The sequence below is a fragment of the Mus caroli genome, unplaced genomic scaffold, assembly GCF_978045245.1.
Source record: "Mus caroli unplaced genomic scaffold, Mus_caroli_1 scaffold_3, whole genome shotgun sequence".
In the NCBI taxonomy this organism is placed as follows: domain Eukaryota; kingdom Metazoa; phylum Chordata; class Mammalia; order Rodentia; family Muridae; genus Mus; species Mus caroli.
In genome coordinates, this window is record NW_028227258.1 from 11,103,216 (window position 1) to 11,130,484 (window position 27,269).

The window sequence follows — 27,269 nt, forward strand, 5'->3', positions numbered from 1 at the left end:
AAAAGGAAACCGACACAGCACTAGTGACTTTGTATCTTAAACTAATCAATCAAAATTTCCATACTGTTTTGTGGACATAAAAGGAAACATTTCAACATGTTTTGGGTCTCCAAAGTTAGTTTTTCTTTGGCGAGGACACAAGAAGTTTCCTGGCTTCCTCTTGGAATCTGGTTGGATTTTTCTTCCTCTTAGCAGAAAACCCTTTTCTGATGTCTTCAGTAGCATTCTTTTATTTACCTTTTGAAAGGGAAAATTCTAAGTTAGATACTCCTTTGGAATTTTAAGGAAAACGGGTATTTCTTTTACAAGCAATGTAGGACTAAGCTGGCCAGCATGTGATTCCAGTACTGGGGAGGTGGAGGCAGGAAGATGGCAAGTTTAAGGGCAGCTACTGCTACAGAGTGGGTTCGAGGTCAGCCTTGAATACATGAGACCTTGTCTCAAAACAAACACGCAGAACAGCAACAACAAAATCAATAATAACCAAAGAAAGTGTACGTGATGGAAAGTTAGAAGCAGTGGGCCCTCTGTGGGAGAACTTGGATGGTCTTCTCTCATTGGCAAACGGTTGGCGTGGCTAACTGGAAAGGCAGGGCTCTGTGGGGTTCGGTGGGGATTCCCTTCCTTAGACCTAGCCTCCTGAGCTCTCCCCCTTTAGGACCCTGAGTCAGCAGAGGTTGCCTGCAGTCACCCTAAGGTTCCTCGCCCAGGACACAGAGAAATGTGTGGGTGGCTTTGCTGTGGTTTCAGGGTTGTTAGCACAGACTCTGGAGTCTGCATTAATTGGCTTCCTGGAGCTGCCTTCCCTGAGCTAGGTGGGACTGCTTCACACCTTTAGAGTTTATTACTGCCTAATAAAACTTCATTGATGTGAAAGTCCTACATTGGAAATCCACTGTTGTCTCTGGTGGGGACCCTTTTACATTCACCTTTTTAAAAATGAGGTTGCGATCAGTAGCTTTCTGCTCCCCCCCCCCCCCCAGTATTTTAGTGAAAATATTGTTTCTATGTGAATGCAGCAGGAGCTGAAGTAACCCTTCAGATGTGTCCTCTCTTTGATCTGGGAGACCTGCCCTCTGTGCAGATGAAGTCCCAGGACAGGATGGAGCCCTGCTCAGTCTGCTCGGCTGGGTGTGCCCGACTGGATGCAGAAGTCAGTTTCAGTCTGTGTTCTTCCTTCTGACGTCACTGCTTTGAAGGACATAGTTCTCCAAGTCTAGGCCGCAGAATTAATGGGATTCTGATAACAAACGGGTATAAAGGGGAATTGTAAAATCGATTGTGTTCTTCAGTGAGAGGTGGCAGTCCCCTCCCTGAGATAAGAAATCGTTTTTCTTTATTTATTCTGTGATTATTTTCTAGTTTCTTTGTTGACAATGCATGAATTATAGAGATGCTCTGGAGAGCTTTCATTTAGTCGCACAAAGTGAGTGACCTAGAAAAATTTCGTTCCTGATGCTAACTCCTTATTAGCTTGTAGCTGGCTGGGGACAGAAGTGTTGTAAAGGATATTTTATTTCCTTGAAGAGAAACAAGTGGGTCGTTGCTTTCTATTGTCCTGTAATTCATGACCTGAAAGGTGGAGTGGCTTTGATCTCCAGCTCCCCACCCTTCAGTAGGCTTGGCTTCAGAGGGTGAGTTAGATGAAGACCCTCTTCCCAAGGAGACACTACTGAGATGCAGGTCCACACTCATGTTAACTCCGCTGTAGTCCTGAGCAGTAAGATGCAGTGTAAATATGCAAGCCTGAGGTCAGACTCTCCCATTGTCAGGGAAGCCTTGAGCTGGGTTTTGTTTTGAGTTCTTTTTCCTTTTCTTTTGAGTCAGGGTTGCATGTAGCCTTAGGCTGACCTCAAACTGAATGTACAGCTGAGCATGGCCGGCTGTGAACTTCTGTTTCTCCTGCCTCCTTTATTGCTGGGGTACAGGTATGCACCATAGTACCTAAGTTCTGAGGTCCCATGGTGTGGACCCAAGGCTTCCTGCATGCTAGGGAAGTAAGTGTTCTATCAAGTAAGCTACAGTCCCCAGGCAACTCAATAGCCCTAAGGTAACTGCGCCTTGCTGTCCAGTCCTTTGGAAATGTTGCTGAAGCAGATTGGAAATCTGGAGGCCTGTGTTTCTGAGCTTTGGAGAGGTTGTGCTTGCATGCTAAGACTCGTTACAAAAACAAAACAAAACAAAACACCCAGCTTTTCCTGAGGCCTAATGTTATTTTTGTAGACATCCTTGCTGGGAGGCTTTCCTTTAAAGTTCAGGATTAAGCCTGTCATATTTTATAACTTAAACTGCAGTGTTTTAATGACACTTGTGAATTATTACCCAGTGGTGGGTAATTTAGAAGTTTTTACAAGAGTGGGATCAATTTCTTTCTAATAAGTAATTTAATCCCAGGGTTTTTAAAGGACTAATCATGAGTTATTTTTCAGCATTCTGAGAGGACCTCGGAAGTGCTAATATTGACCTATCAGCTGGTGGGAGTCTTAACATTTGACCTTGGCGCGTCCAGAAGGTGACCAGGAGTAGTGATACTTAACTTTACATAATTATAGAGTTCGCAAATGTTCATTTTATATTTGATTTTTTTAAAAAAATATATTTCCAAAGATAATTATAGCATTTTTGGATTTAAATTGATTTTACTTAAGTTACTGTTAAGATTTAAAAGTAATAAAGTTTTTTAAAATACTTTGTGATTTTTAAACATCCAGTTGAGTTTTTTTTATTTATCTAGAATAAACAACTCAATTCTAAACCCAAATGACACCAGAAGTAAAGGCAGGGCCTAGCAGGCTGAATCAGTTGGAAGTTGGGATGTGCGTCCCATCCCTGGGATCCCCATGGGAGAAGAGGAAGAATAACTCCCACAGGTTGTCTTCTGGCCTACACCCACATGCAGACACTGAGTTAAATAAACGTAACAAGGCTGAAGAAAATAAAGCGGGCCAGGCCTCTGGGTTGAGCTGTGTAATCTCATGACCTTAAATTGAACAATTGCTTTTTTTTTTTTTTTCTTGAAAACCCTCTTTGTGTTTGGGGTTCATGTAAAGTCCCTGCACATAAAGACTTCCATTTTTTTTATACCAGTATGCTTACACTAGCCCATGGGAGTTGAACACTTTTTATCTTTATTGTTAGTGTTGACAATGAGGCCAAAGGTGAATGCTGTTTATAGTGTTATGTGTCATGGTTTGGGGTTCTCAGTACATAGATACCTCGAAGAGATTGTGTATCAGTGCACACAGAAACCCTGATGCTTTAGAGGTTCCTCTTTACGTGTGTGTGTGTGTGTGTGTGTGCGCGCGCGCGCGCGCGCATGCGTGCGCGCGCATGTGTGTGAATGTGCAGATATGCTATGGTGTGTCTCAGACGTCAGAGGGTAATTTTTGGTGAGTCAGTTGTCTGCCGCATTGGTCCCAGCCTTTGAACTCCAGTTTTCAGAGGAGCACCTTTACCAGTGAGCTATCTCATCAGCCCTGATGGGGGTATTTTTATAACTGGAGTAGTCAAGAAACCGAAGCAGCATCGAGCTCCCACAAACTTACATGAAATTATGTTTCTAACACCCTGCCGTTAGCCATGGGGAGTTTTATTAAGCTCTTGAGATTTGAGACGTTGTGTTTCATTGACATCGTGAATATGCAGAGGTAAAGGGAACTGTTGAACTATTAGTGAACTAATTTCTCTTCGAGCCTTGCTCTTAGCTCTCTTCCATTGCAGGAAGAGACCTCATTAACATATGCGAATGGAAGCAATTCAGAGATTTCATAGGCCAGCACTCTTAATAAATGGTGGCCTGAGTTAATGTCTCAGGACAGCTTGAAGTCACAGCCCCAGTCCCACAGAGGTCCCTGATAATGAAAAGTCACTGTTCCTGCTAGGACCCGAGTACAGCATGAGCAGTGGCATCTGTGACTCTGGGTTAGTTCAGAGTCATTAAGAAAAGCAGCACCAGAGACCTTGAAACTTTTATATTCTGGTTAATAAGAGCCTCTTTATGGACACGATTCCCACAGAACTGTGTTCAAGGCTGAATAGAGCCAAGGGCAGAAAGGCAAAGTGTTTGTCCTCACTCGCTTCAAGTCCAACAAAGCGTGCCCTTTGTTGACAACGCACCATATCATTTGGCCAAGATGCTTACCGGTTGTGACAACCAATGGTGGCTTCCAGTTGTGACCTTTCCGGTTCCTGTCATAGCAGAGCACCTGTTGCCTGGAGGTATTTACTCCAATCACTAGCCTCTAGCCAGGAGAGTTATGGCTTGGCATTTTATAGCTCGGGATGGGGGTGGGGTGGGAAGAGACTGTCTGAAGAATCATTTGTTCGGATGGGAGAAGCAGAGCAAAGCAGTTATTCCTGTCCGAGTGCTGGGCTTTGGCAGTGTCCACATTTGCCCAGCTCCAAGATGCAGTATTGATTTATTTTTTTCTTCTCACAGAAGCCTCCTACTAGGTTTTTTTCCCCCCTTCAATTGTCAGCAAGATGGATTGGATTGCACTCTGCTATTTGGAATGCTTTTGGTGGGGGTGGGGGGACACTGAAATAAAAATAGATCTCGAGTACAGCTAGGAATGAACATGGTGATCGTAATAATGTGGCTTTCATTTAGGGATTGTGTGATGTTGGTCATGGGGACCCAGCCATTTGACCAAATATTTGACCATCACACACAGTTTTCCTTTCTACTCCTTTTCTCGCCCAAGACTGACAGCACACAGCACAGCAGAAGCCCGCCCTCCACAGCAACTTACGGCCGATGGCTGTCATGATGTGGAGAGCCGTGACAGCGACCTGTCAGAGCATCCTTACAACATGTGAAAGCATGAGGAACTTAAATCTTACTTAGCCTCTCTGTCTTCCTCCGTAAACCAGTGACCTTTATAGTTCCCATCAATAAGGGGTTTGGAAGGATTGTTAGCCATTAAACATTTGAAGCATCTTCATAGGGGTTTCTGACCTATAGTGGTGAGGTAAAATTGTCTGCAGTGACCATTTGGGGCTGTGGAAATGAACTAAAGCCATGAGGCCAGTGGTGAGCATTTGCTTGTGAAAATTTGTTGAATGTCTGTCAGAAACCATAGGAACCCACACCCTCTCATGTGACGCAACCGCCAACACCCCCCCCCCCCTTACTGCACTAGGGTAGCTGTTTCCTACTAAGCTGTGGCTGGGTTTGGAGTTGAGGATGGAGGCTGCAGCCCAACACTGTTGTCAGGAAAAGGTTTGGAGGGAGTGCCTCCCAGCTCCCTAGCTCTACCGGATTGTGGCCTCAGTCTCGAGGACATTGTGGACATGCGTTCTGAAATGTGTGGTAGGCAAGTCCTGGACACCGTAGGAGCTGTATCTTTTCCACGTCCACTTCACCAACCAGGAAGAGCAGCAAGACAGGAGAGAGACAGGAAAGGACTTGGTGGGAAGGAACCTCCAAGGCTTACCTGGGAAAGCCTCAGCGGTGCTTTCTCCCCTGCCTCCTGCATCAGGAGAATGTGATGGCTGGCAGTCAGGGCTCCTGGCTTCTGAGCAGCACTGATGCTCTACCCCTGCTTGACCATTAGGCTGTACACAGTGATGGGGATCTTAGGAAGGCAGGGTCAGAAACGTAGGCAGGCAGCAGAGACAAGGCAAATGCACATCAGGAAGTCAGAGCTGTAGAACCCTTCTGAGCAAAAACCAGAAAGCTTTGCAACAGTGGTGGTGGCAGGGATTAAAGCCCAATCCAGAGTTGCCAGCAGGATATTGTCTGAAAAGCACAGTTTCCAGCAACAATTGTTTGAGATACGCAAACGAGAAAGTTGAGCCTTACTCAGGAGAAAAGGCATCTAGTAGATGCTGCCTCGGAGAGAGGCCCAGTTGATATATTTAGCTGGTAAGCGTTTCAGAGCAGCTATTACGGATATGTTCAAAGATTAGAATAAAACCATATTAGAGAATTAAGAGGAATTATGATGACAGAGAGTTAACAAATACAGGGTCTCCACAGAGAAATAAAACTATTTTTAAAAGGCCCCGGAGACGGTCTTGGCACATCTTCACTCTATCACGGCTGTAAGTAAATTAGTATTTTTCTCCACAAACACACATGTCCCAGTCTAGTCTGCTCCGGGATCCTTCCTGCGTGGGTCTGGCACAGAGCTGCAGGCTGTGCCCTCTGAGACCTTACCCGGAGACTAGTTTGCCATGGTCACCTTCAGTTTTCAAGCAGGCACATTCTAGAAGAGCCACTCCTGGATGAAAATGTCCTCTCACATAACGGGAAAAGTCCCATGAAGAGATGATAGCCGCAGCACGTTGATGATTTTGTCTGTTGTTTCGGGACAAAAAGGGTAGGCCTTTATTCCGGGAATATGTTTCCGTGACTCATTCTGTTTGCTTACTGCAAACTCGGAGTTATAGTTACATGGCAGGGGTCAGAGGTCAAAGTTTTAAGCAAAACCACGGGAAGTGACTGAAGGAGGCGCAGACTACATTGTGTTGGTGGTGGTTTTTTGCTGTTGAGTTTTTATGACTGACACCCAAGAGGTTTTCTCCCTCCCATAAGTCTTTGGGTTAAATAGCCAATCCAGAAAGAAATGCCCCAGTGCCACGCGAAGCCTGTTTTGTTTATAAGACAACTTTGAGACTTTCCTTGGTAGTCACCCAATGATCTGCCTTGTCCCACCACAGTGCATCCGTTTACCCATGCCCCATGTCCACAGCTTGGAGAAGCAGAGTGAATTCTAGAGTAATGGTGGGTGACTGGGAAAAAAATAAATCAAATATGAGATTCATTAGAAGCATCTCGTTAGTTTAGACTCATAATCTGGGAAAATCTTACACAATTCTTAGCTGATTTTATTCAGAAAAGGAAGTGAGAACTTAGAGAAGCACGGGGATTATTGGTTGAAGTTTTCAAGGTCCCCGGACAGACAGATATACACAGACACATGTACACAAAAGCACACCATACCAACACACACATACACATGTGCACATACAAACACATAAAAGCAAACCACACAAACACATCACACACATACATATGTGAACACACACACAAACACACATGTACATAAACACAAAAACATCTATCTTACACACACAGAAACATGTACAAATACACCACACACACAAACACGCGCACATGTACACACATACCTTCATACATGTACATGAGCACAAACACATTACACATGCATACATCTACATAGATGCATGTCTACCCACAAACACACCACATACATACAAACACAACTCAGGGACGTTCATTTTTTTTCACATGGATTCTTTAATCATCATCTGTTTCATATTAGTGGTCCGTGTATCGACAGTATCACAAGTTCCACTTTCACTATGATTCTGTACCATTCACTGAAGTCCTACATGTATGTACTAGGTAATGGAATTCTAAGAGCATGTTGGTAAAGACAAAGTTCAAAGAGAACAGCTCAGAAGCACAACCTGACAGAGAGGTGACACAAGAAACACTGTAGCTTTAGTTGAACAGTATTTTCTGTGACAAAACTGTTGCATCGCTTGCAGTGAAAACACCCAAGCCCTGATCTCTTTCCTGTGGTGGAGGATTCCATGCTAGAACCCTCTACACTACTAAAGGACGCTGACCATTCCTGTCGTTCCTTGACTCTGTGGGGTGATCAGGAGGGAAGCTGTAAAATTCCCTCTGTGTTGACAGAACAGCTCGACATTGAGCTACCCAGTTCCTCCAGTGGCTTTCACAAGCAGAAGATTCACTTAGATCTATACCTGTGGCCCTGCACGCTGACAAAGGCCAAAATTAAAGCTTAGAAATCACACAACTTTACAATCAATTGTTTTCGACAAAATTATGCTCCAAGCCAATCTTTTAGCGGCATGTTGTAATATTTCTAAGATTTTATAATAGTATGATTTATTCCTTTTTATTATGGAATTATAGTTGCAAACCACCTCTGTGTTAAAGTAGGTTACACTCTCAAATGTTATTTGATGTCACTTGTTTGAATTCACACGTTACTTTCCCCCAGAAATAAATAAGAGCTTGGGAAGCCATATACATATTTTTAATTAAGACAGATGTAGCAGTAGGAGTTAAGTTGCTTTTGAAATAGAGTCAGAAAAGGGGTCAAATGTAGTGGGCCTGGTAGGGGAAGGAAAAAAAAACCCTTGTGTGCATTCGGCCAGCTGTACATCTTGTTTTCTGAGTTGCCAAGCTCTGTGCCCATGCTCCATCCTTGTTACTGGCACACACCTCCTCTGGTCTGGTGTCCTCTTACCATAGACCTTAGGTCAAACTTCCCAGGCTTGCTTATTGCCATAGCTCCTGAAGGTAGTCGTGTTTCTGGTTATAGAGTTCTGCTCTTCCCTCTGAAGTCTCGTGCACATTTAGTTTTCTCAGCAGAATTGAACTTGAGCTTGTGTGCTGATCCTATGGGTGTGGTCCAGGAACCCTCTTGTAGGATATGGCACCTCAGAGAAGGCTTTGAAGTAGTGAGGACATTGTGCAGCTCAGGTAGATTAGGGGTTACCATTGCACTGACCCAGACACTCTCAACACTCTGGGCTGAAGTGTGGAACTTGAAGCAGTTTCTCCTGATTGTGTCAGGGGTTTTTGTTTGTTTGGTTGGTTGGTTTTTCCCTGTAATTTCCCTAGAAGGAGTAAGCCATTTGACACAGAGTAATTAAAACAACATTGATAAGACAATAAAATGGTGAACACATTTAATCCCAAGTTTTGGAAGCGGAGAACTGTGATCTCTTTGAGTTCAAGGCTAGCCTGGTCTACATAGCAAGTTACAGGCCAGTCAGAGCCACACAGGGAGACCCTGTCCCCACAACAAAGACATATGAACATTAAAGTTATTAAAGGAGTGTTGTAGATTGAGACAGGCAAGAAAATGGAAGTAAGACTTGAGGCCGTGCATGAGAGGCAGTTGCTATGCTGACTAATCCCCGGGTACCACTCTGGTGCCCCCGGAACCCTTGTCTTTCGTGATCATAGTCATTACTCCTTCCCTTTCCCTGTCACCGACCATTGTTGGCTTGGGCTCTGGAGCTAATTTATGGGATCTCTAATTTGGAATTTTTACTTAGAGTAGGCGGGTGGGTGGCTCAGCTGTTTGTCCCATGAGCCTGATGACCTGAGTGTCGACTCAAGAACCCACGTGATGTGGACTCTAGAACCCATGTGAGGTGGAGAAGAGAACAAGTATAGAAAGTTGTCCCTGACCTTCACTCATACACCTGTGGTGCATAAGTCACGTACCCCAGCAAACATACTCACACACACACACACACACACACACACAGAGATAATAATAATGTAAAACCCCTTAAAATTCTAGCCTTTTATTCCGTTCGAGATTCTTCTCTAGCACATGGACCTGCTGTGTGCTTTGTAATTCATACAGCACTTAAGCATTTGTGTTTCACAGGTAGACTAGCTAATGTCGTAAGTAATTCACTTTATTTTGCAGATTGTGTAACTTGCAGAACCTTGCTCTTTGGTGTTTATTGGAGTGGGTTGGCTTAGTGCTGTCCCCTGTCAATATTCATCTCCCAAATCTCCTCACTGACAGCACTTTTTCAAAACAGTCTCTCCAAGTCGAAAATGTTAGTTACCATGCCTTAGAATTCTCATCGTCATAGTTATTTTAGCTATCGTGGGAAGAACTGCTAGTATGAAGTAGCTGTATAAGAGTGATGCTGACTGACACTTAATATGTGTACTTTAAAAATGAGAGAGTAAGGATGGTATATGGCAGAGACTTACTCCTTCACATTGTGACAGTTCTTCCCGAACTTATCTATGAATTTAACCTAACAAAAGATATTTACCTGCATTTATAATACGTTATAAAGAAAAGTATGCTTAATGGTAATTTAAAGATGTCTAATGAGGGTGATGAGTCCAGATAAAGATGTATGAAAGACTCTCGTAGTAACCTTTAGGTGTCTAATTAAGAATTACTGACATCTCTGGGCTCTGATGAATCATGTCTCTTGAAGATGCCTTGCTGAAATAATCTGTTTCATATGAGAGTGGAAGCTTGACGTTCTGTGTTAATTCTCTCCTAGGTTTCAGCAGAGCAGCATTACCATTCGGGTTAGTTAGACGAGAGCTATCCTGTGAGGGTTATTCTATAGACCTGCGATGTCCGGGCAGTGACGTCATCATGATCGAGAGTGCGAACTACGGTCGGACGGACGACAAGATCTGCGATGCAGACCCCTTTCAAATGGAGAACACAGACTGCTACCTCCCTGATGCCTTCAAAATCATGACTCAAAGGTAGATGCCTGTGCACACATGTCCTGTGTTTGCTACTGTATCCGAGGGTTAAAGTTTCTGTCTGCCCCAAGTGAGCAGATGCTGCCCTCAGCCAAGCTTTTGTCTAGGCCGTCAGAATTTTACTCACCTATGGTAACATCTACATTGTATTATGCTTCTGCCACATATAAAGTTTGCATAGCATCTTAGTAGAGAATATATAGGAATACAGACCACATTCCCTTATTTTATAGAAAATACGAAGGAAGAGTTCAAATCTAAGCTTGTTTCTTGAGAATTTGAAGTTTTTTCTGTAGTCAAAAAGAATGTTTATCTGTCTGGAACTTTATCAGTAATTGCTTACTCTTAGTATGTTTTCAGTGAGTTTTTACAGCAGTTTAAAGTCACACCAAAATTGAGTACTGTGTGTGTGTGTGTGTGTAGAGTCTGATGTGAACTTGAGTTTTCAAGTTTATATGGGTTAAATACTCATATTTGCAACTGTTGGGTTGTATAGTAAACGTTTATACTGATTCATAAGAAACCTTCATTTGGCTTTGGTGTAGCTTACCTATAAATCCTGGCTCGTAGCAGGCTGAGAAAGGGAGATTAGGAGTTTTAGGGTTCTAGGCCATCCTGGACTACATGGAGAAATCCTTTCCCATGCCATGCTCCTCCTCACCCAGCTCTCACTGGTGAGAGGAGGCGTGGTGCAGGACCCATGAACTGTCCTCCAGAGTGGCCGCTTCACTATTCTGCTTTGCTACAGAAGAAGGTGGGAGTTGCTCACACTTTCCTTCCATTTAGTGTTGACAGGGTTTGAATGTTAGTCATTTTATAAACATCTCCTTGTTTCATTTATCATCCCTTAATGACCCAGAGCACCGAGCTCCTTCCCTTTCTTCCTTTCTTCCTGTGTGTTCTTGAGATAGTGTCTATTTGTTCCAAGTATGCCCCCGTTTCTATAACTCCTGCTGCTAGTTTTGTTTTAAGGATTCTTTGTATACTTGGGGTGGAAGCTACTTTATGTGTTTTGTCCTATGTAACTGTTTCCAACATGTTGCTGGCTTTTGTCCTGTGCTCTTGATCCTAACCTTAAGAGCAGCAACAGTAAGTAGGGACAGGTGCAAGCTCAGCTCAGAAAGCATGTAGCTAAGTCTGTCCTCCTGGACTAGAGAGGAAGGCCTTCTAAAAACTTCCAGTGTCTGGGTGTGTTAACAGCTTTTATCTTCACAAAGCCATAACTGCAGTGTAGGTTAGTAGAGTCTTGGAGCTATACTGACCATGTAATACGTAGACCAAAATTGACATGCAAGGTATATTTCTACATAGTAATGAAGGTATCTGTCTTCCTCGAACAGTGCATAGATAAACATATTCTCTACTAAAGTTCTTCTCTGTAATCTAAGCAATCCCCACTCCAGCCTTCATTACTTTTTTCATTACTTCAACATGATTCTGAGAATAAATATATATTACTTACAATTGGTCATTGAATAAATATTTTTGTCCACAATTAGGAAAATAGAAGTTCACGGCAATATCCGTGCGATCCCAGTGAGGGCTCCGTACACCCTGATCTGTGTGAAGTGTGTAGGTCATTGTAGATCGGGCTACATTTGAAAGCGTTGCCATCAGGCTGCTGGGTTGCATGTGCCACAGGTGTGCCAGGTACCTGAGCACCTGGGCTGGGATGTAAGCGGTGAGAACAGCTGCCTTGCTGAATCTGAACACGTTTATTTCTTCCCAGATGATTACCCACAGAAAGTAGGCAATGGCGGTGGCTCTTTATCACACCGTGGCCGTGTGCCCCATAAATCCATTCTGAGCTTAAAATTGTCCGACTTGGATGCATGCTTTACTGAGGGTGTCTTAACCACACAGCTGGATAGGATCAGAGGTGTGCTGCTAATCCTTGTGACGGGGGATCTGCATATCTCTAGCCTAGGAAATGACAAAGATTTGAGTCTTTCAAATGTATATTCCCTTTGCTCCATGGTGAAGTTGATCCTAAATTGAGCATCATAGGCCAAGGGGAACCTTCCTTAGACACAAGCCACCTTACCCTTCGCATCGTATTTTTTAAATTTGGAAAACTCATGACAGCTCAGTGAACCTTGCCATATGTGAGTACACATAGCAGTTTCTTGTCATTGCAACCCACTAGTTCTGCAGTACCACAGTTCTCCAGCACTGCTTTGCCCAGAGGTCCCCATTGTTTAGGACGCACCTAAAGGACACATAGTTGAGCAGTAGTGTCATTTTTCAATTTCATGGAAGGAAACCCTTGACCTACCCGTGCTTGGCTTTCCCTCTGTCTCCTGCTTCCCTTCCTCTGGGACACAGCATCTTAATGAGATTTCTAACTTGATTAGCAGATCACCTAGAAGAATAACATCTATGTGTGGGTAGTCATTACAGACACAATGAAAACATCAGAGGATATGAGGGCATGGAGGAAAATATGTGAGCTCCTTCCTACAATTGTCTGCGCTTTAAGAATACGTGTTCTGAGAGGATGGGTTGGGATTATGTACTGGAATATTTTAAGTGACAGGCATAGCTAGATTTTCAAATGTGGATAGTAGCTTGCTAGGTCTTCTGAAGAAGCTGGAGGATGTTGCGAAGTTTTAAGAGTTCCATCAAAAGGGTTCTTCTTTCAGTTCTTGAGGAATTAGTATTAAGGATCCCAGACACATTCCCAGTTGAATAAATAGTGCTTAGTAAGATACTTTCCTTTAAAACCCACATTCTAGATGAGGCATGTAAGACCAGCAGTCTGCCTGTAAACAGAGCTACTGTTGAGTATTCCCCTTTATTTGGTAATGTGGGTTCTTCAAGTTGAGCATCCATAACAGAAAATCTAGATCATAACATTGTACCAACATGGTAGCGCAATAAAAAATGATACCATGTAGCTTTTTGACAGAAGTGTGCAAAGTGTGGCTCTACTGAAAGCACTGGCCTCACCTCCTGTCTGTGTCTAAGATGCACATGAAACAATGAACACCATGTCTCTCCCTCTGTCATGTCTACCCAGTAATTTACTACATATAATATGCAGTCCTTTCATATCCATAAAACATTAGAAACATCATGCTTTCAGATGAGAGACCATACACACAGAGAACATTTTGCACGTGGCGGTTCAAGTGTGGGGAGCTGTCTGTGCCTTTGATCTATCAGGATACATTAATAACTAACCAATTCTCCTTTCCTCACACTGGTCCACTTTGGTCATAAAGGACAGAATCTGGAAGCAGGCCAGGGAGGAGCAGGGAGTGAAGAACTTAGTGTGGATGGTTAGCTGTTTTCAGTAGACTACTGAAACAGCAAAGATGGTGGGAGGGAGTCAGTGCGAAGAGCCTGTCTGGCAGGTCTGGCTTTCAGGGCTCGGGCAGGCTAGTGCAAGACATGCACACACTTAGGTGCACAGCAGGTGTTTAGTACAAGTGTCAAACTTGGTGTCCTACAGGTGAACTCCAGTCTAGATGTAAAAAGCCACAGCCTGCCCTTGAGTCTGAATGCAGAAGAGCTCCATGTCTCTGGTTGCTACAGTATTTGAAAAAAAACATTGCATTCTGGGAATACATGCTGTTTGCCCATTATCAGATCTTCAAATGGAGTATGGGGCATTGGCATAAATAAAGAAATCATTCTAAATATAGCAACTGAAACCCCATTTTAAATAGTAGTATACTTGTGGCTCGTTGGTTTATAATTATTTAATCAGCACTCTGACAATTTGAACATAAACACCGTATTGAAAAGAGGAAAGGCAAGATTGAAATTATTTGAAAAACATTTTCATAGTGGAAGCATGTAAGTACACTATTCATGGTATGTCACGATGTAAAGCATGAGGAAGCCTGTCATATTTGACTGGCGTAGTTGGAAAGAACCAGAGGAAAACCAGGGAGGAAGTGGTTTTGCAGCTGGGTTGTCAATGAATAATTACTGTGCACATATCACCATTTGACTCTGAACACAGAAAACCTCAAGTAGTTTAGTGAATTTTTCTATGTCTGGGTCCTCAAAAGCTGAGGCATTGAATAATGTACCAAAGAGAGACATTTGTATTTCTTTGAAACAGGGATTTTCTTTTTGGAAAGCTCAAGTAACAATACTACAAATTCTCCATTGAGTTACAAAGCCCCCTTCCTGTGTCTGGTGAGGGACACGGGTATCTCAGTGCAGTGTAGGTGTGCATGTCAGACTTTCATTTCTGTCCTCACCACCTCATTTGGTAAGAATGAGCTAGCCAGGTTTTCAGTCCAAAGGGCTAGAGTGAGATTATTGTTACTCTACTTGCTGTGTACCTGGTCATGCAGAGTGAACAGAGGCTGTGTTAGTCACTGGCAGTAGCGTCTTCTCTGTGTCCCTTACTTAGGATCTGAAGTACAAGAAGTATCTCAGATACCAGATTTTGAAATATTTGCCCCAGTTTTCCTGGTTAAATATCCTAATCCAAAAAGCACTTAAGTCCAATATGCCTTGAGCATTTAGGATTTTTATCTTAGAAATATTTCAAATTTTCCAATGAGTAATATTTAAACTGTGTGGTTGTCTTTAAAGTATTCTTTGTAGTTCATCTTCAAAAGGTTGAATTCATCTCTTTTCTCAAAAACATTTAGTTATACTTGAAGATTCTTAGACGGTCACCGTTACAGATAATGGTGGCTTTTTAACAATCTTTGAAGACTATTGTAGGGACTCCTTCACATAAAACAGTTACAATTATTTCACATCAGTAGTGAAAATGATTTTAGCTCTTATTCAGAAACTTTGCTTCATAAGAAAGTTCTGAATTCGCTGACAGTTCTGAATCTCTGAGACATTTGAGTGCAACCTTGTTAGTGGCCGAAACCTTAAGGTGCAACATTATATGCGATGTCAGGAAGATTGCTCTGTTCTCACACTGCTGCCTGGAGGAATGATAGCCAGGCACACTCCATCCTAGTAGAGTTAGGCTGTAGCATCTCTTTTAAAAGAGGGGTTGAACATCAGGCTATTCACCAAGGCTGGGAGGAGGCCTTCATCTTACTTAACTGCCATTCATCATACTTGCTGAGTCAGCTGTCCTGTGCGCAGCACATTTGGTCCACTGCTGCATGCATATTTTCCCTATGTGTTTATATAAAGCTGATAGTGTCATATCCCTTTCTTCCATGCTTTTAAATATTGTGAGCCGCCTTTGAGAAGCTACTTGGCACAGAAGGGAAAACCGCCAATTATATGTGGATTGATTGATTGATTCCTTAGGTGAAATTTGTTTATATATCGTGCGATATCTTTTGGGTTTTGTTTGTTTGTTTTTCTGGGACAGAGTTTGGCTGTGTACCCCTGGCTAGCCCCAAGTGAGAAGTCTCACTTCTTTAGTCCCCCAGAGAGGCTAAAATTCCAATCATACCTGAAGATGACATTTTATTCTTCAATAATGTTGACGTTCAATTCTGTTACTTAGAGTTGATAAACTAACTTACTTTCAAATATATCAATAGATAGCAATTGCATATAAACTAAACAAAGGATACACACCCATACACACAGAGTCCACATAGAGAACATTGTTATAAGTAGTGGTAAATATCAAAGCTCAGACGTTAGCCTGGAGAATCCATTAAAATGCAGCCACGGTTCTGTCAGACTTCATGATTATAGATTTCTGTTTCTGTGTAGTCTCCTTGACATACAAACCTCTCAGCCTTTTTATTGATCAATCAGTCTTCGTAAAGAGGCCCTGTGTCCATGTCAGAGCTCTAGGAAGTTCTTTTTTCCCCTTTCCTTTAATTTAATTAGTACACATTTACTGATCTCTCTTTACGGGCAACAATAATGTTTATGCAAACCTTTCTCAAACCCGAGCTCTCTTCCATGCTAATCGTCTTTTCAGAGCAATAAATATAGCTAGTCTGGGTTTTCATCTGAGGTGATGTTCTGTGGGACTGGGGATTTGCTGTAAGTGCTTGCTAGCCGAGGCTGTTCAGTACACTCATCCTTTCCCACAGGATCCAAGCAGGCAGCTTCTGAGAAAGGGCGTTCATCCCATGTGTGCGGATCCCAAGTGCTTTTATCTATCTGTGGTGCCAGGTTTATCAGCCATTGGTCCATTAGGATGGAGTTCTGATGTGGAAAAGAAGCAACTTGGGGTCTATTGACTCAGCAAAATTGATGCAGAATAGATTGAGGTTGCTTTCCACGTCCTGGTGGTGTGTTTCACCAATTCTCCAGCACTTGGATGAGTTTGTCTATAGACAACGACTTGGAATTACTTCTTTGGCTGCAGTTTTTAATTATTTTTTAAAATTTATTTAGATTTGATGTGCTAGCCCCTTACCTGTTTTCCCCATCCCAGAAAACCCCTATCCTATCCCCCCTTCCCCTGCTTCTGCGAGGGTGTTCCTCCACCCATCTAACCACTCCTGCCTCCCCGCCCTCGATTCCCCTACAGTGTCCAAGTAGATCAAGGACCTCCACATAAAACCAGATACACTGAATCTAATAGAAGAGAAAGTGGGGAAAAGCCTCAAAACATGGGCACAGGGGAAAAGTTCCTGAACAGAACACCAATGGCTTATACTACAAGATCAAGAATCAACAAATTGGGACCTTATAAAATTGCAAAGCTTCTGTAAGGCAAGGGACATGGTCAATAGGACAAAACGGCAACCAATAGACTGGGAAAAGATCTTTACCAATCTCACATCCAATAGAGGGCTAATATCCAATATATACAAAGAACTCAAGAAGCTAGACTCCAGAGAACCAAATAACTCTATTTAAAAAAATGGGGAATACATCCTTAATCATCGGGGAAATGCAAATCAAAACAACCCTGAGATTCCACCTCACACCCGTCAGAATGGCTAAGACCAAAACTCAGGTGACAGCAGGTGTTGACTGCAGGTTTGTAAGTTGCTATTGAATCTTAGAATAGTGAATTCAGCTATTACAGCTGCACTTGGTATGTCTAATTGGACACATACTGTGCCTGATGCGGATGGGCATGTAAACTACAGGTCTCTTAGAAAGGGAGGTTACTGGCAATTAAAAAAAAAAAAAAAAGGAACACCACCCCTCCCTCACCCCCTTGACCCATATTAAATGTTCACAGTTGCTGTGTGAGAAAGACCAATGAATTGTGAAATAACTTATAACCAAGCCATCTAAATATCCCTTATGGTCCACCAAAATGACCGTCTGAGGAAGGGCAGTAGGGCCACACCAGGGACCTGGAGGTTCCCTTGTGAAGGGCAAGCTTGGGAAGCAGTCCTCTTACTAGGTTATGTCCTCGGAAGTCCCAGTCTGCGTTGATTACACAGACACCTCACATACAGAGCTTGCTCCTATCGTACCGCATTCCTTATTCGGGTGGCAAGCTGTCATTTTCTCTGAGGACAAGGTGTTTCTGCTTTGGTACAACCCAAAGGCCTCTGGGTGAAACTCAGACTCGCGTGTGTGCAACACTGTGTTTACTTTTGATCTAGGACGGAGCGTATGAAGGTAAAGGAAGCTAGGGGTTTTCTAGTAGGGCGGGTCATTATTGTTCGGTTCAGTATGTATAATGCACATGAAGCCTCCTGCCTCAGTCTCCTGAATGATGGACTGACATGTCCGCCACCCCCACCTGCCAGGCTTGTGAATGAGCTTCCAGTCTGAAATGGTAGTGGATAAGGAAAGCTTGAAATGGTATCTTCTGGCAGGCACCATCAAGTACGCACATAGAATGGACGTGTAAACAGAGTAGTGACAAAAAGGGAAATTCATTCTATTTAAGAGTTACAACCGTTGATTCGGATTTGGGTTTTTATTTTGTCTTCTGTTTGGACGCGGTCCACCCTCCATCCATAGAGCTGAAGTGTAATGAAATATACATTCTGCCAGCTTTCTACTAATATAACGTGCTACTCTTATAATCAGTAATGCAACGCGTATATACATTGGCACTTTGGAATTTACTGTAAAATGAACGACAAGCCAATTTTATTCCAGGTAAGATGATAGTAATACTGTTTTGTGTTCAGTGAGATTGTGAATCACATTTTAGACATACATACACATGATAGGGAAGCTGCCCTTATTCCTTAGTTTTGTTTTGGTTTTATTTGTCTGCTTTGTTATTGTTGATTTCACCAGGTAGCGCTGTCTTCTCCGGAGCTCTCTATGTAGACCAGGCTGGTCTTGAATTCTAAGAGATCGCCTGCCTTGCCAGACCAAGGTTGGAATTAAAGGAACCAACCTGCTCTGGATCTGTATTTCTAGTAGTTTAACATCAGGCATTTTTTGGTTAATTTTATTAAATACAGAAACGTAGTTCCTTAAAGCATTTTACATCATCAAAAATCATGGCCCCCCCTTATTTTTCAGAAAGTCTGTATTGGAATTGTTAACACATAAGACCATAATAGCAAGAACAAGGTCAGGCCTCTGTTAATGGCTCCTTTGCACGCTAGCTAAGGGAAGCTACTGTGAAGAACGAGTTTCCCAGTGGCATTTTACCCATGCACATTAGCTGTCTTGAAGATCTTAAGAACCTAGCCTTTCTTACCTTACTCTGTACTTCTTTAAATATATCACAGCAATTTAAATTCAGCGCTGTTTGCTATTCTGCAATTAATTTTAGAGCTAAGAATATGTTTCACATGTTTCTAGGAGAAATCTCATTTATGACAAAAAGCAAGACCAAAGAGATTCTGTTGCCCCCAAGAACTATCTATTCCATATAAACCAGTCAAGAATAGTATGTAACCAATACACTCAAGGTCTCTGAGCATTTCTGGTCGTGCCACATGCCACCAGAAGACATTGTTTCAGGACTTCCCTAACACACTGCCCACCTGTGACTTACTACTGTGATGGATACCTGATAGAAAGACCTTAAAAGAAAAAATAATTATTTTGGATCAAGTTTTTCAAGTCCTAAGTCATATTTCTCCATTACTTTGGTCCTGATGAGATGCAGAAAAAAATCTTGGTGGGAGGAGCGTGCTGCAGAGAAGGTCTTGCTTCTCATGGACATTGTGGAATGCACAACCTTTAATCATTCTCTCTTGGTTTTGAGTCTGTTCTCTGACTTGTCCATCTTACACTTTCCCCTTTGTGGGGGATGCAGAGCAGCTACGATCATTTGTGAAGATCCTGTTAAATGGAAACTTGGTTTATGATGAATTCAGTCTGGGTGTATTGCAGTATTTTTTATGTCATGTGATGTTGTGAGCCATTCTGATGAAGAAATGGCCTGTGGGAAATATTAATGTGACGCATTGTATAGTTTCTGGTAAGACTGGCCTGAGTGTGCCAGGCCACACTACAAAGTAAACGTTTCCCATGCAGAGGCGGGGCGGGGGGTGGGGCGAGGGAAGGGAAAGAGGAATAAGACTGACATTCATACTGTGTCTCAAGCAACAGTCATTAAACATGTGAGACATTAGTTGTTTAGCTTGCATCCATTACCCCAAGTGTTCCTAGTTGGAACACAGATTTCATAGGGCACCTGCCAATCCAGTAGGTAAGATTAAAATACGCCATGCAACATTTGGTAAAAGAGCTGAAAATGTAAAAGCTCTAATAACTGAATTTATTTAAAGGACATTAATTAAGTGATAGTAAAATGTGTGTTCATTCAATTAAAATGTTGAGCACGAGGAATCCATTTCTTCAGTTGATGCTAAACACTATAACGGGGATGGAACCCAGTGAGTTTTAAGCCTATGAGAATGATGGACATTATTTTCTCCTTCACTTCTCACACATCTGCCCATTTAGAGATATAACACTATCATTAGAATCTACTATTACACACTAATAGCCTATGTGTCAAGAAAGGTTTTAAGTCACGTGTCTTTAATAATAATTTCAATTTAATCTCCAATCAAGAGATCTTTCCAAAGATAAGTTTCCCTACATTGAGTTGCCTTTGGAACTTGCTAGAACCATAAATCCAGAGAAGATAAGAAAATGCCTACTGACTTTTAAAAGCATATTTTGTTATTTGATGAGCTTGTTCCACACATTAAATTACATCCTAATCTAGCCCTAAGATCATCCCATCATTAATTTATGGAACTGCACATTTTTTTGTCTAAAGATGATCAGGGGTTCTGTGAGGGATGTCACACATTTTAAAGAGATCTAGAGATAAGCATATGAGGCGTGCTGGATTACTGTCACGACTAATACACAACGGTTCAAAACATTTGTGTGCACACTTCCATTTATTTCCACCCTTGATGAACAGACCTTTATTAAGCCGCAATGATTACTGAATGTGAAATGTAACCAAGATTATTTTTTATTCAAATATAATTTAAATATTCATCAAAGGGAAGTTATGCTTAAGACTGACAGAGACTATTAACATCAAAAAATATAATTAACTGCATTGGGTATCATGAAGTAGAGTTAGCCAAATAGCCGAGAGGTCTAATTGCTCTAGAGTTTGAGAAGCGATGGTTTTATTTTATACTGTATCTGAGGAATTAATAGTAATGTGGTTTCCCTATGTGGGCCAATTAAAAGCTGCCTGTTAAGGTTCATTGCTCTATAGGAAACCCATTGACTATCGCTTAGTAAACAGGATTGACATGACAGTGTGTACAAGAAGATAAAATAGAGTAAAAACCATGAAAATGAGATGTCCTGGAAATGCTTCCTAGTCCCTAGTCTGTGCTCTCAGAGAGCTAGAGAGGACGGACGCTGTGTGTCTTTCCGGTCTTCCTTCTTTGCCTGGCCCTCTTCCTCACGTACCCACAGCTTTGCCCTGTGGGAGGGAGGATTTATGCTGGTGCCCTCACAGAACCTTCCTGGGTTTGAGGAACATAATCCTTCCCCTGTGAGCCAAGGCTGGACCTCACCATCACTCACCCCCCCCCCCAACTCTCCAGCTGGACAGCTTCACCTCTCAGGGTGCTCAGACCTCTTTCTGGCTCCATTTCCCAATACGGTTCTCCCTCCCCCAGCACGCCTCTTAGAGAGTTCTACTGCAAATTTCACATCTTGGGTTGCCCAACCAAAGAAAGGACAGTGCTAATATTAAATATAAAACAAACCCAAAGCCGGGCAGTGGTGGTGCACGTCTTTAATCCCAGCACTTGGAAGGCAAAGGCAGGCGGATTTCTGAGTTCGAGGCCTGCGTGGTCTACACAGGATAGCCAGGACTACACAGAGAAACCCTGTCTCCAGGAAAAAAAAAAAAAACAACAAGGATATTGGTTTTATATATGTTTTAAGTATAGCCGTTAAGCTTGAAAACTAAGCATTTCAAAGCAGAAGACAAAGAGAAAATTGCACAGTTCAAGTCGAAAAGTGGATTTTTTTCCATCTTTGCCATGTCATCCCTCTTCTTTAATGAAAGTAGTATTTTGGCCTTTGCGCCTCCCCTAAGCCTTTTAGCTGCACACAGAAGGAAGCCATTCCTGATTGTGCCCAGAAGATTTTGCCCTTCTGAGACCATAGAGGCGTAAGAGTTGCCAGGCATCCTAATGGCACTTTGACATTAATGACATTGCTGGATTGGAAACATTTAATGGTCAAGATAAGAGTAAGGACTCTCAAGGTTTCTTTTTCTTCACAATTCTGAATCAAATATGCTTAATACATTGGCCTCAGTTTCTACTATAAAATACACAGTGTGAGAGAGTGCACTGCTTTAGCTCTCATGGAACTTGTTTACTGTTTGAATCTTATTGTTTCCTTCCTTCCTTCCTTCCTTCCTTACTTCCTTCCTTCCTTCCGTCCGTCCGTCCGTCCGTCCGTTGTAGATGTGTAGCATTGTTAGCTTTCAAAGGGGCTGTGTTGATTGTTTCAGAGCATACAGCCCTTTGCTTGTCCCCCTCCCTGAACATGAAGGTAGTGGTGTTTAAAACTCTTAAGGTCTCCACAGATTGCACCTTCTACACAAGTTCCTGATAGAGAACTAAAGCAAGCTATAAGTATGTTATCAAATGGAAGCCTTTTGCCTTCGTTGACCTTAAAACCAGTCCATGTTATTAGCACATGTTGTAAACCAGCCAAGTTCTAAACTATTGCGTCCAGGGCTCTGCAGCCAGGTTTAACATAGGAAGATTCTGTTTGTCCGGGCTTCACTAGTGTGCTACCAAATGCTTGCCATGTTCTGATGCACTGCACACCCTAATGTGTCAGCCGGAGGCATCCATGAGCAGCTGACAAGAACATACGTTTGCAAGAATACAGATGGGTGTGTGTGGTTAAGTTTAGGAAAGGTATAGTTGCCTGTGCAGCACATGGCACAGGTCTTCTTCGCCTCGTAGCCAACCATGCAGATGAAGGGGGAACAGACACATCAGATCTCCAGGATGGTGCAGCACACCTCCCAACATGGATGGAGGAGAGGGAACGGCCAGTGTAACCTAGATAGAAAGTGGGGGCACTGAGGTAGGGCTGTGAGCAGTCACCTGACTCATCCTTCCTGCATCACAGTGGTGTCCTCTACCACCTTCTTTGCAGCATTATAATGTCCTGCATTGCCCTTTGGCCAAGGATCAAGGGTCTTGCAAACATCCCCTTCCTTTCATTCCTAAAAGAAGTATGCAATCATTGCGCACACAGAAAAATAGATACGAGATATGGCATACATATACGTGTGTGTGTGTGTGTGTGTGTGTGTGAGAGAGAGAGAGAGAGAGAGAGAGAGAGAGAGAGAGAGAGAGAAGAGAGGGAGAGGGGCAGGCTTGTATTAACTCTAAAGCCAACAGAGTTCTTTCTTTAATAGCAGAGAACAGTAGTACACAATTCCACATTCACCTCATTAGTTCTTCTATATATAGACAGTTTGCACATGGTTATTTCAGGATATTATTATCTCTGTAACTTCAGATTTTTCTGTCCGTCTGACTGTCTGTCTGTCTCTCTACTGTCTGTCATCTTTTTAAGATGCTGTGTCCTCTGTGACTGAGACGCAGCAGAAGGATGCTTCCTCTGGTGCTGCATCCGCTTTAGGGAGAGCTCCTTGGGTACCAGGCTGCAGAATGAGTGCACATGACTTGTGTTCAGTTATCGAGAATGCCATCAGCAATGCCTTGTTGCTTTCTTATCAGCTACTTCCTGCTGTCAGCTTGGCACTTATTTCAATAGGAAAGGATTTGCATCGAGTGCGATGCCTTATTATATGCAGCTAACATGGGGTTTTTAATTGTGCAAACACACGAGACTCCTGCGGTGATAGTCAATTTGATAAAAGGATTAGATTATGAATATTTTGTCATGATTAAATATTACTTCTGATTTATCAGAGGTAAGCCAGTGGAATTTGTCATCTATTTATCAGTCAGATGAGACTCCATTAAATTTGAGTGTGAATCACAAAGTACCCATCTCTTTATATTGTCACTTAAGGACTTGATGTTTTATATTCAGATGAGGGTGGTAAGGATTGTTTGGGGCTGTCTTTCTAGCTCATCTAACTTCTTCTAGTACCCAAGGGTCTGTGTTTTTGTTTTTTGTTTTTTCCTTCAGATTTGGCCTAGGTTGTTTTTAGTCTTCAGGTAAACATCTAAAGCTATCCAAAATTTCCGCAGCTTTTTAAAAAAGAAAATGACTGACGTGTATCTTAAGCCAATTTAAGTATTTCAATCCTTAACTAAGAAAAAGATGAAACAGAGAATAAAAAAGCCCATTAAAAAAATCACTCATTCAGTGAATACTACTTGGTAAAAATAGTTCTAAGCGGAGCTGGAGTGATGGCTCAGCAATTAGGCACCCTGGCTGCTTTTCCAGAGGTCCTTGTTCAATTTATGATACCCACTTGGCAGAGCTGTCTCTATCTCCTGTTCTAGAGGATCTGATACATCCAGATAACATAAGTAGGCAACACAGCAGCGAACATGAAATAAACGTAAATTTTTAAAAAAGATCTGCACATTGTGGGAATTTACAAGATGCCTAATGGCTACCCGGGGAGTTGGGATCTGAGGCTCCAAGGAACCACTAAAATCATACAATAAACAAGAAGATGCTGAGCATTTGAGAGGTAAATGCTATTAAACAAGTGGATATGAAGTTAACAGTCTTGTTCTAGGCATTGGCAAATTCAGAACCAACAAAAATACAGACCATTCAGCACATTGAAGAATGTAAATCATTTACAAATGAAAGGACGGGTATTTGTGGACATAGGCAAAAGACAAAAACAAACAAACAAGCAGGGAGAGATCTCTTTGGGTTTTAGCTCCAGGGAAGAACTTACCATTTATAGCCAGTGTGGTTTCCAAGGGCTTTCCCCATCCACACTTGATCTTTAGTCATGGGAACCTCTATTCCCTGCCCAACAGGAAAGAGTTAAACGGACAGAGATCTGGGATGAGCAATGTAAATGTGAGTGTACTTGAGAGTCCAGCATGGTAATTGAATGTCACCAAGGCTCATTTGCTAACATGTTTATATTGTGGAAAGAGTACCCCTGTACACATTGAGTATCAGTAGGAGTGCTCCTGGCCAGTGGATATCATTTGAACACAAGAGCAGATTTTCAGTTGACAAAACCATAAGGTGAATCTCTCCTGCTTTGGAGAATCTCCTGCCGCATAGCCTGAGTGCACCTAGGTGTCCTGACTCCTACAGGGTGCCCTGAGAGCCATCCCTGGCCTTTGAGTTAGACTCTTGACAGGTAGGCTTTAGAGGAAAGTGTCTTCCCTTTGTGGAACTTTGACATATGATCTTCTGCGACATTGGCTTAGTAATTAGTTTAGATTAAGCATAGTAAGTTACTCTCCCAGAACTTCTCACCTTTTTCAGAACAGTACCTATCTGACATATTCTTTTGTAAACCATGGCAAGTATTTACTTCCAAATATTTTCAAAGCTGCAAGAAATAAATAAAGCAACTAGAAGTATTAACAAATGTGTGTCTCGATAAGTGAGTTTGGTGAAGGAATAACAGGCTTCAGAATGAACTAGAACGGAGTTTGACTGAGTAGTAGTGCTGTCTGTATTACAAGCATTTTAACAAAATAGGAGAAACTTTTAAACAGGATATATATATATATATATAAGTTTAAGTTTTGTGCACAGCTGAAAAAGTTTTTTTAATTAGCCACACTTCCAAAGGTCTTCAAATGTCCTTTCTGAGCACTGAATGTGATGTGTATGGGACTCTTATCGAACATTGGTTACATGTTTAATGCAACACGACTTGTAGAAGCAGAAACTGTTTATATTAGTCATCAATTAGCCTGGGAATTTGTCTTATGTTCATTATAATAGTGACTAAATGACAACCTATCTAACATAAAGTGTCAGAAAAAACCATCTCAGTGGTGTAATTTTCCTGTTTATCAAATTGTCTTCCAACCCGGGGACTCATCCTTAACCTGCCTTTAAACAGCGCCGCGTGCATCCCTGACTCTGGCTTGCCCTCCAAAACTCCTTCCCATCCCAGTCCTTTGCTTTATTTCAGGCTCGAAGCCTCCAAGCGGGTAATTAAGGGACCAGCGGAGCCATTTGTGGCAAAGAAGAGCCATAAGGGTGAAAATATTTCTTCACTGAATGATCTTTCAGAAGTAAATAATTACAGAGGAAAAAGATTTGGGAAGAGCAGTCTAAATCTAAGGGTAATTAGACAGAGTGGAGTATGGAAATCGAAGCGCTTGGCATGTACAATTCTCACATCAGAACAAAACTAATTAAATATTTAGAAACCAAAATCCCCTCACAATTTGAAGAAAAATAACCCAGGACAAAAGGGTCTATAACTTTGCAGATAATTAGCAAGGGGTATAGGAGAGAAAGACATCACAGAGTGGCTCTCTGGCTGCACAAGGTCACATCCTGTTATGTGGTGTCTTTTATATCGTCTGATAACAAGTCTGCTGCTAATTTCATCTAACTAGGGCATCCCATAGTGATTTCCCATTTCCCTTGTTAAAAATGTGACAGCTGATGCTAATGCAAACTATATCAGGTTAACAATACTGTTACTTTTTACAGGTGGTATTTTTTTAATTATTAAAAGTATAGCAAATATATATATATATATATATATATATATATATATATATATAATGGATTTTTGTCTCCACTTAAATGCTTTTATTCTTTTCATTAAATAGTTAGACCTCATGACCCTATGAATCGAGTAGTCTCAGTGGCGTGCTTTGTAAATAAATACCTCTGATTTTGCTAATAAAAGCAAGTGCATTTGTGTTGAATGTGCATTTCTGCAAACAAGAAATTTTGTTTTGGATTAATAAGGCTCAGAGTGAGTCAAACCTCATTTGCATTAAACTGACCCCAAGGTCCAGTAAAAAGCGCAAGGAGTTTCCGTGTTCTCTAAAACACACACACAAAAGACTTGGTTCTAGCACAGCAGCACCACTTCAAGATGCTTATTTTAATAATTAATGTGGAATTTCAAGATAATTTTAGCAGTCCACAAGATCTAAGTCATGCATATGTTTTAGGGTCCATATATGTTGTGGTTGTATTTTCTGGCATAGTAGTTTATGGAGCTATAAACTGTTCGTGGATGGTATTACTGTTCATGTTATTCTTGTTTTCAGTATCTACAACAAATGATAGCAGTGAACTTAACTAGGACTTTGTTGTTAAACACTGGTTCATTTACCCAGAATTATCTTTTACTTTCCTTCTGTACAGCATTCCTTAATATTCAACTTTTAAATGTATTTCTATAGAGATAGATAGAGAGGTAGATAGATAGATAGATAGATAGATGATAGATAGATAGATAGATAGATAGATAGATAGATAGATAGAGTTTCAAAGATTTCATCACTATAACTTTGGAAAACTAGGATTATATTAAATATTTCCATAATATGTAGAAGATGAAGTGGAATACAATTTGAATTACTTTATTTTTCCAAATTACTTGTCTGTGTATTGCAAGCATGGATACTCTAGTTTCTGATACAATAGCAACTCGGTTTTTGAAATGCATTAAATAAGACAATATGCTATAATTCATCTAAGTAATTGCCGAACTCGCCTAAGGAATTAAGTTCTGTCTGGTAGAACTCTTCTAGATAACACAAATTACTAGGTCATGAGA

The 27,269-nt window shown here is 41.7% G+C and overlaps 1 protein-coding gene across 24 annotated transcripts in view; it reads left to right on the plus strand.

Annotated features, from left to right (window-relative positions):
- Adgrl2 (adhesion G protein-coupled receptor L2) overlaps window positions 1-27,269 on the plus strand; it is a 203,100-nt gene that overhangs the window by 117,319 nt on the left and 58,512 nt on the right. For all 24 annotated transcript variants that reach the window (XM_085835423.1, XM_085835428.1, XM_085835430.1 and 21 more), the window contains exon 3: window positions 10,051-10,264. In XM_085835423.1, the coding sequence (XP_085691549.1) occupies window positions 10,051-10,264 (214 nt within the window). The remainder of the gene's footprint in view (window positions 1-10,050; window positions 10,265-27,269) is intronic.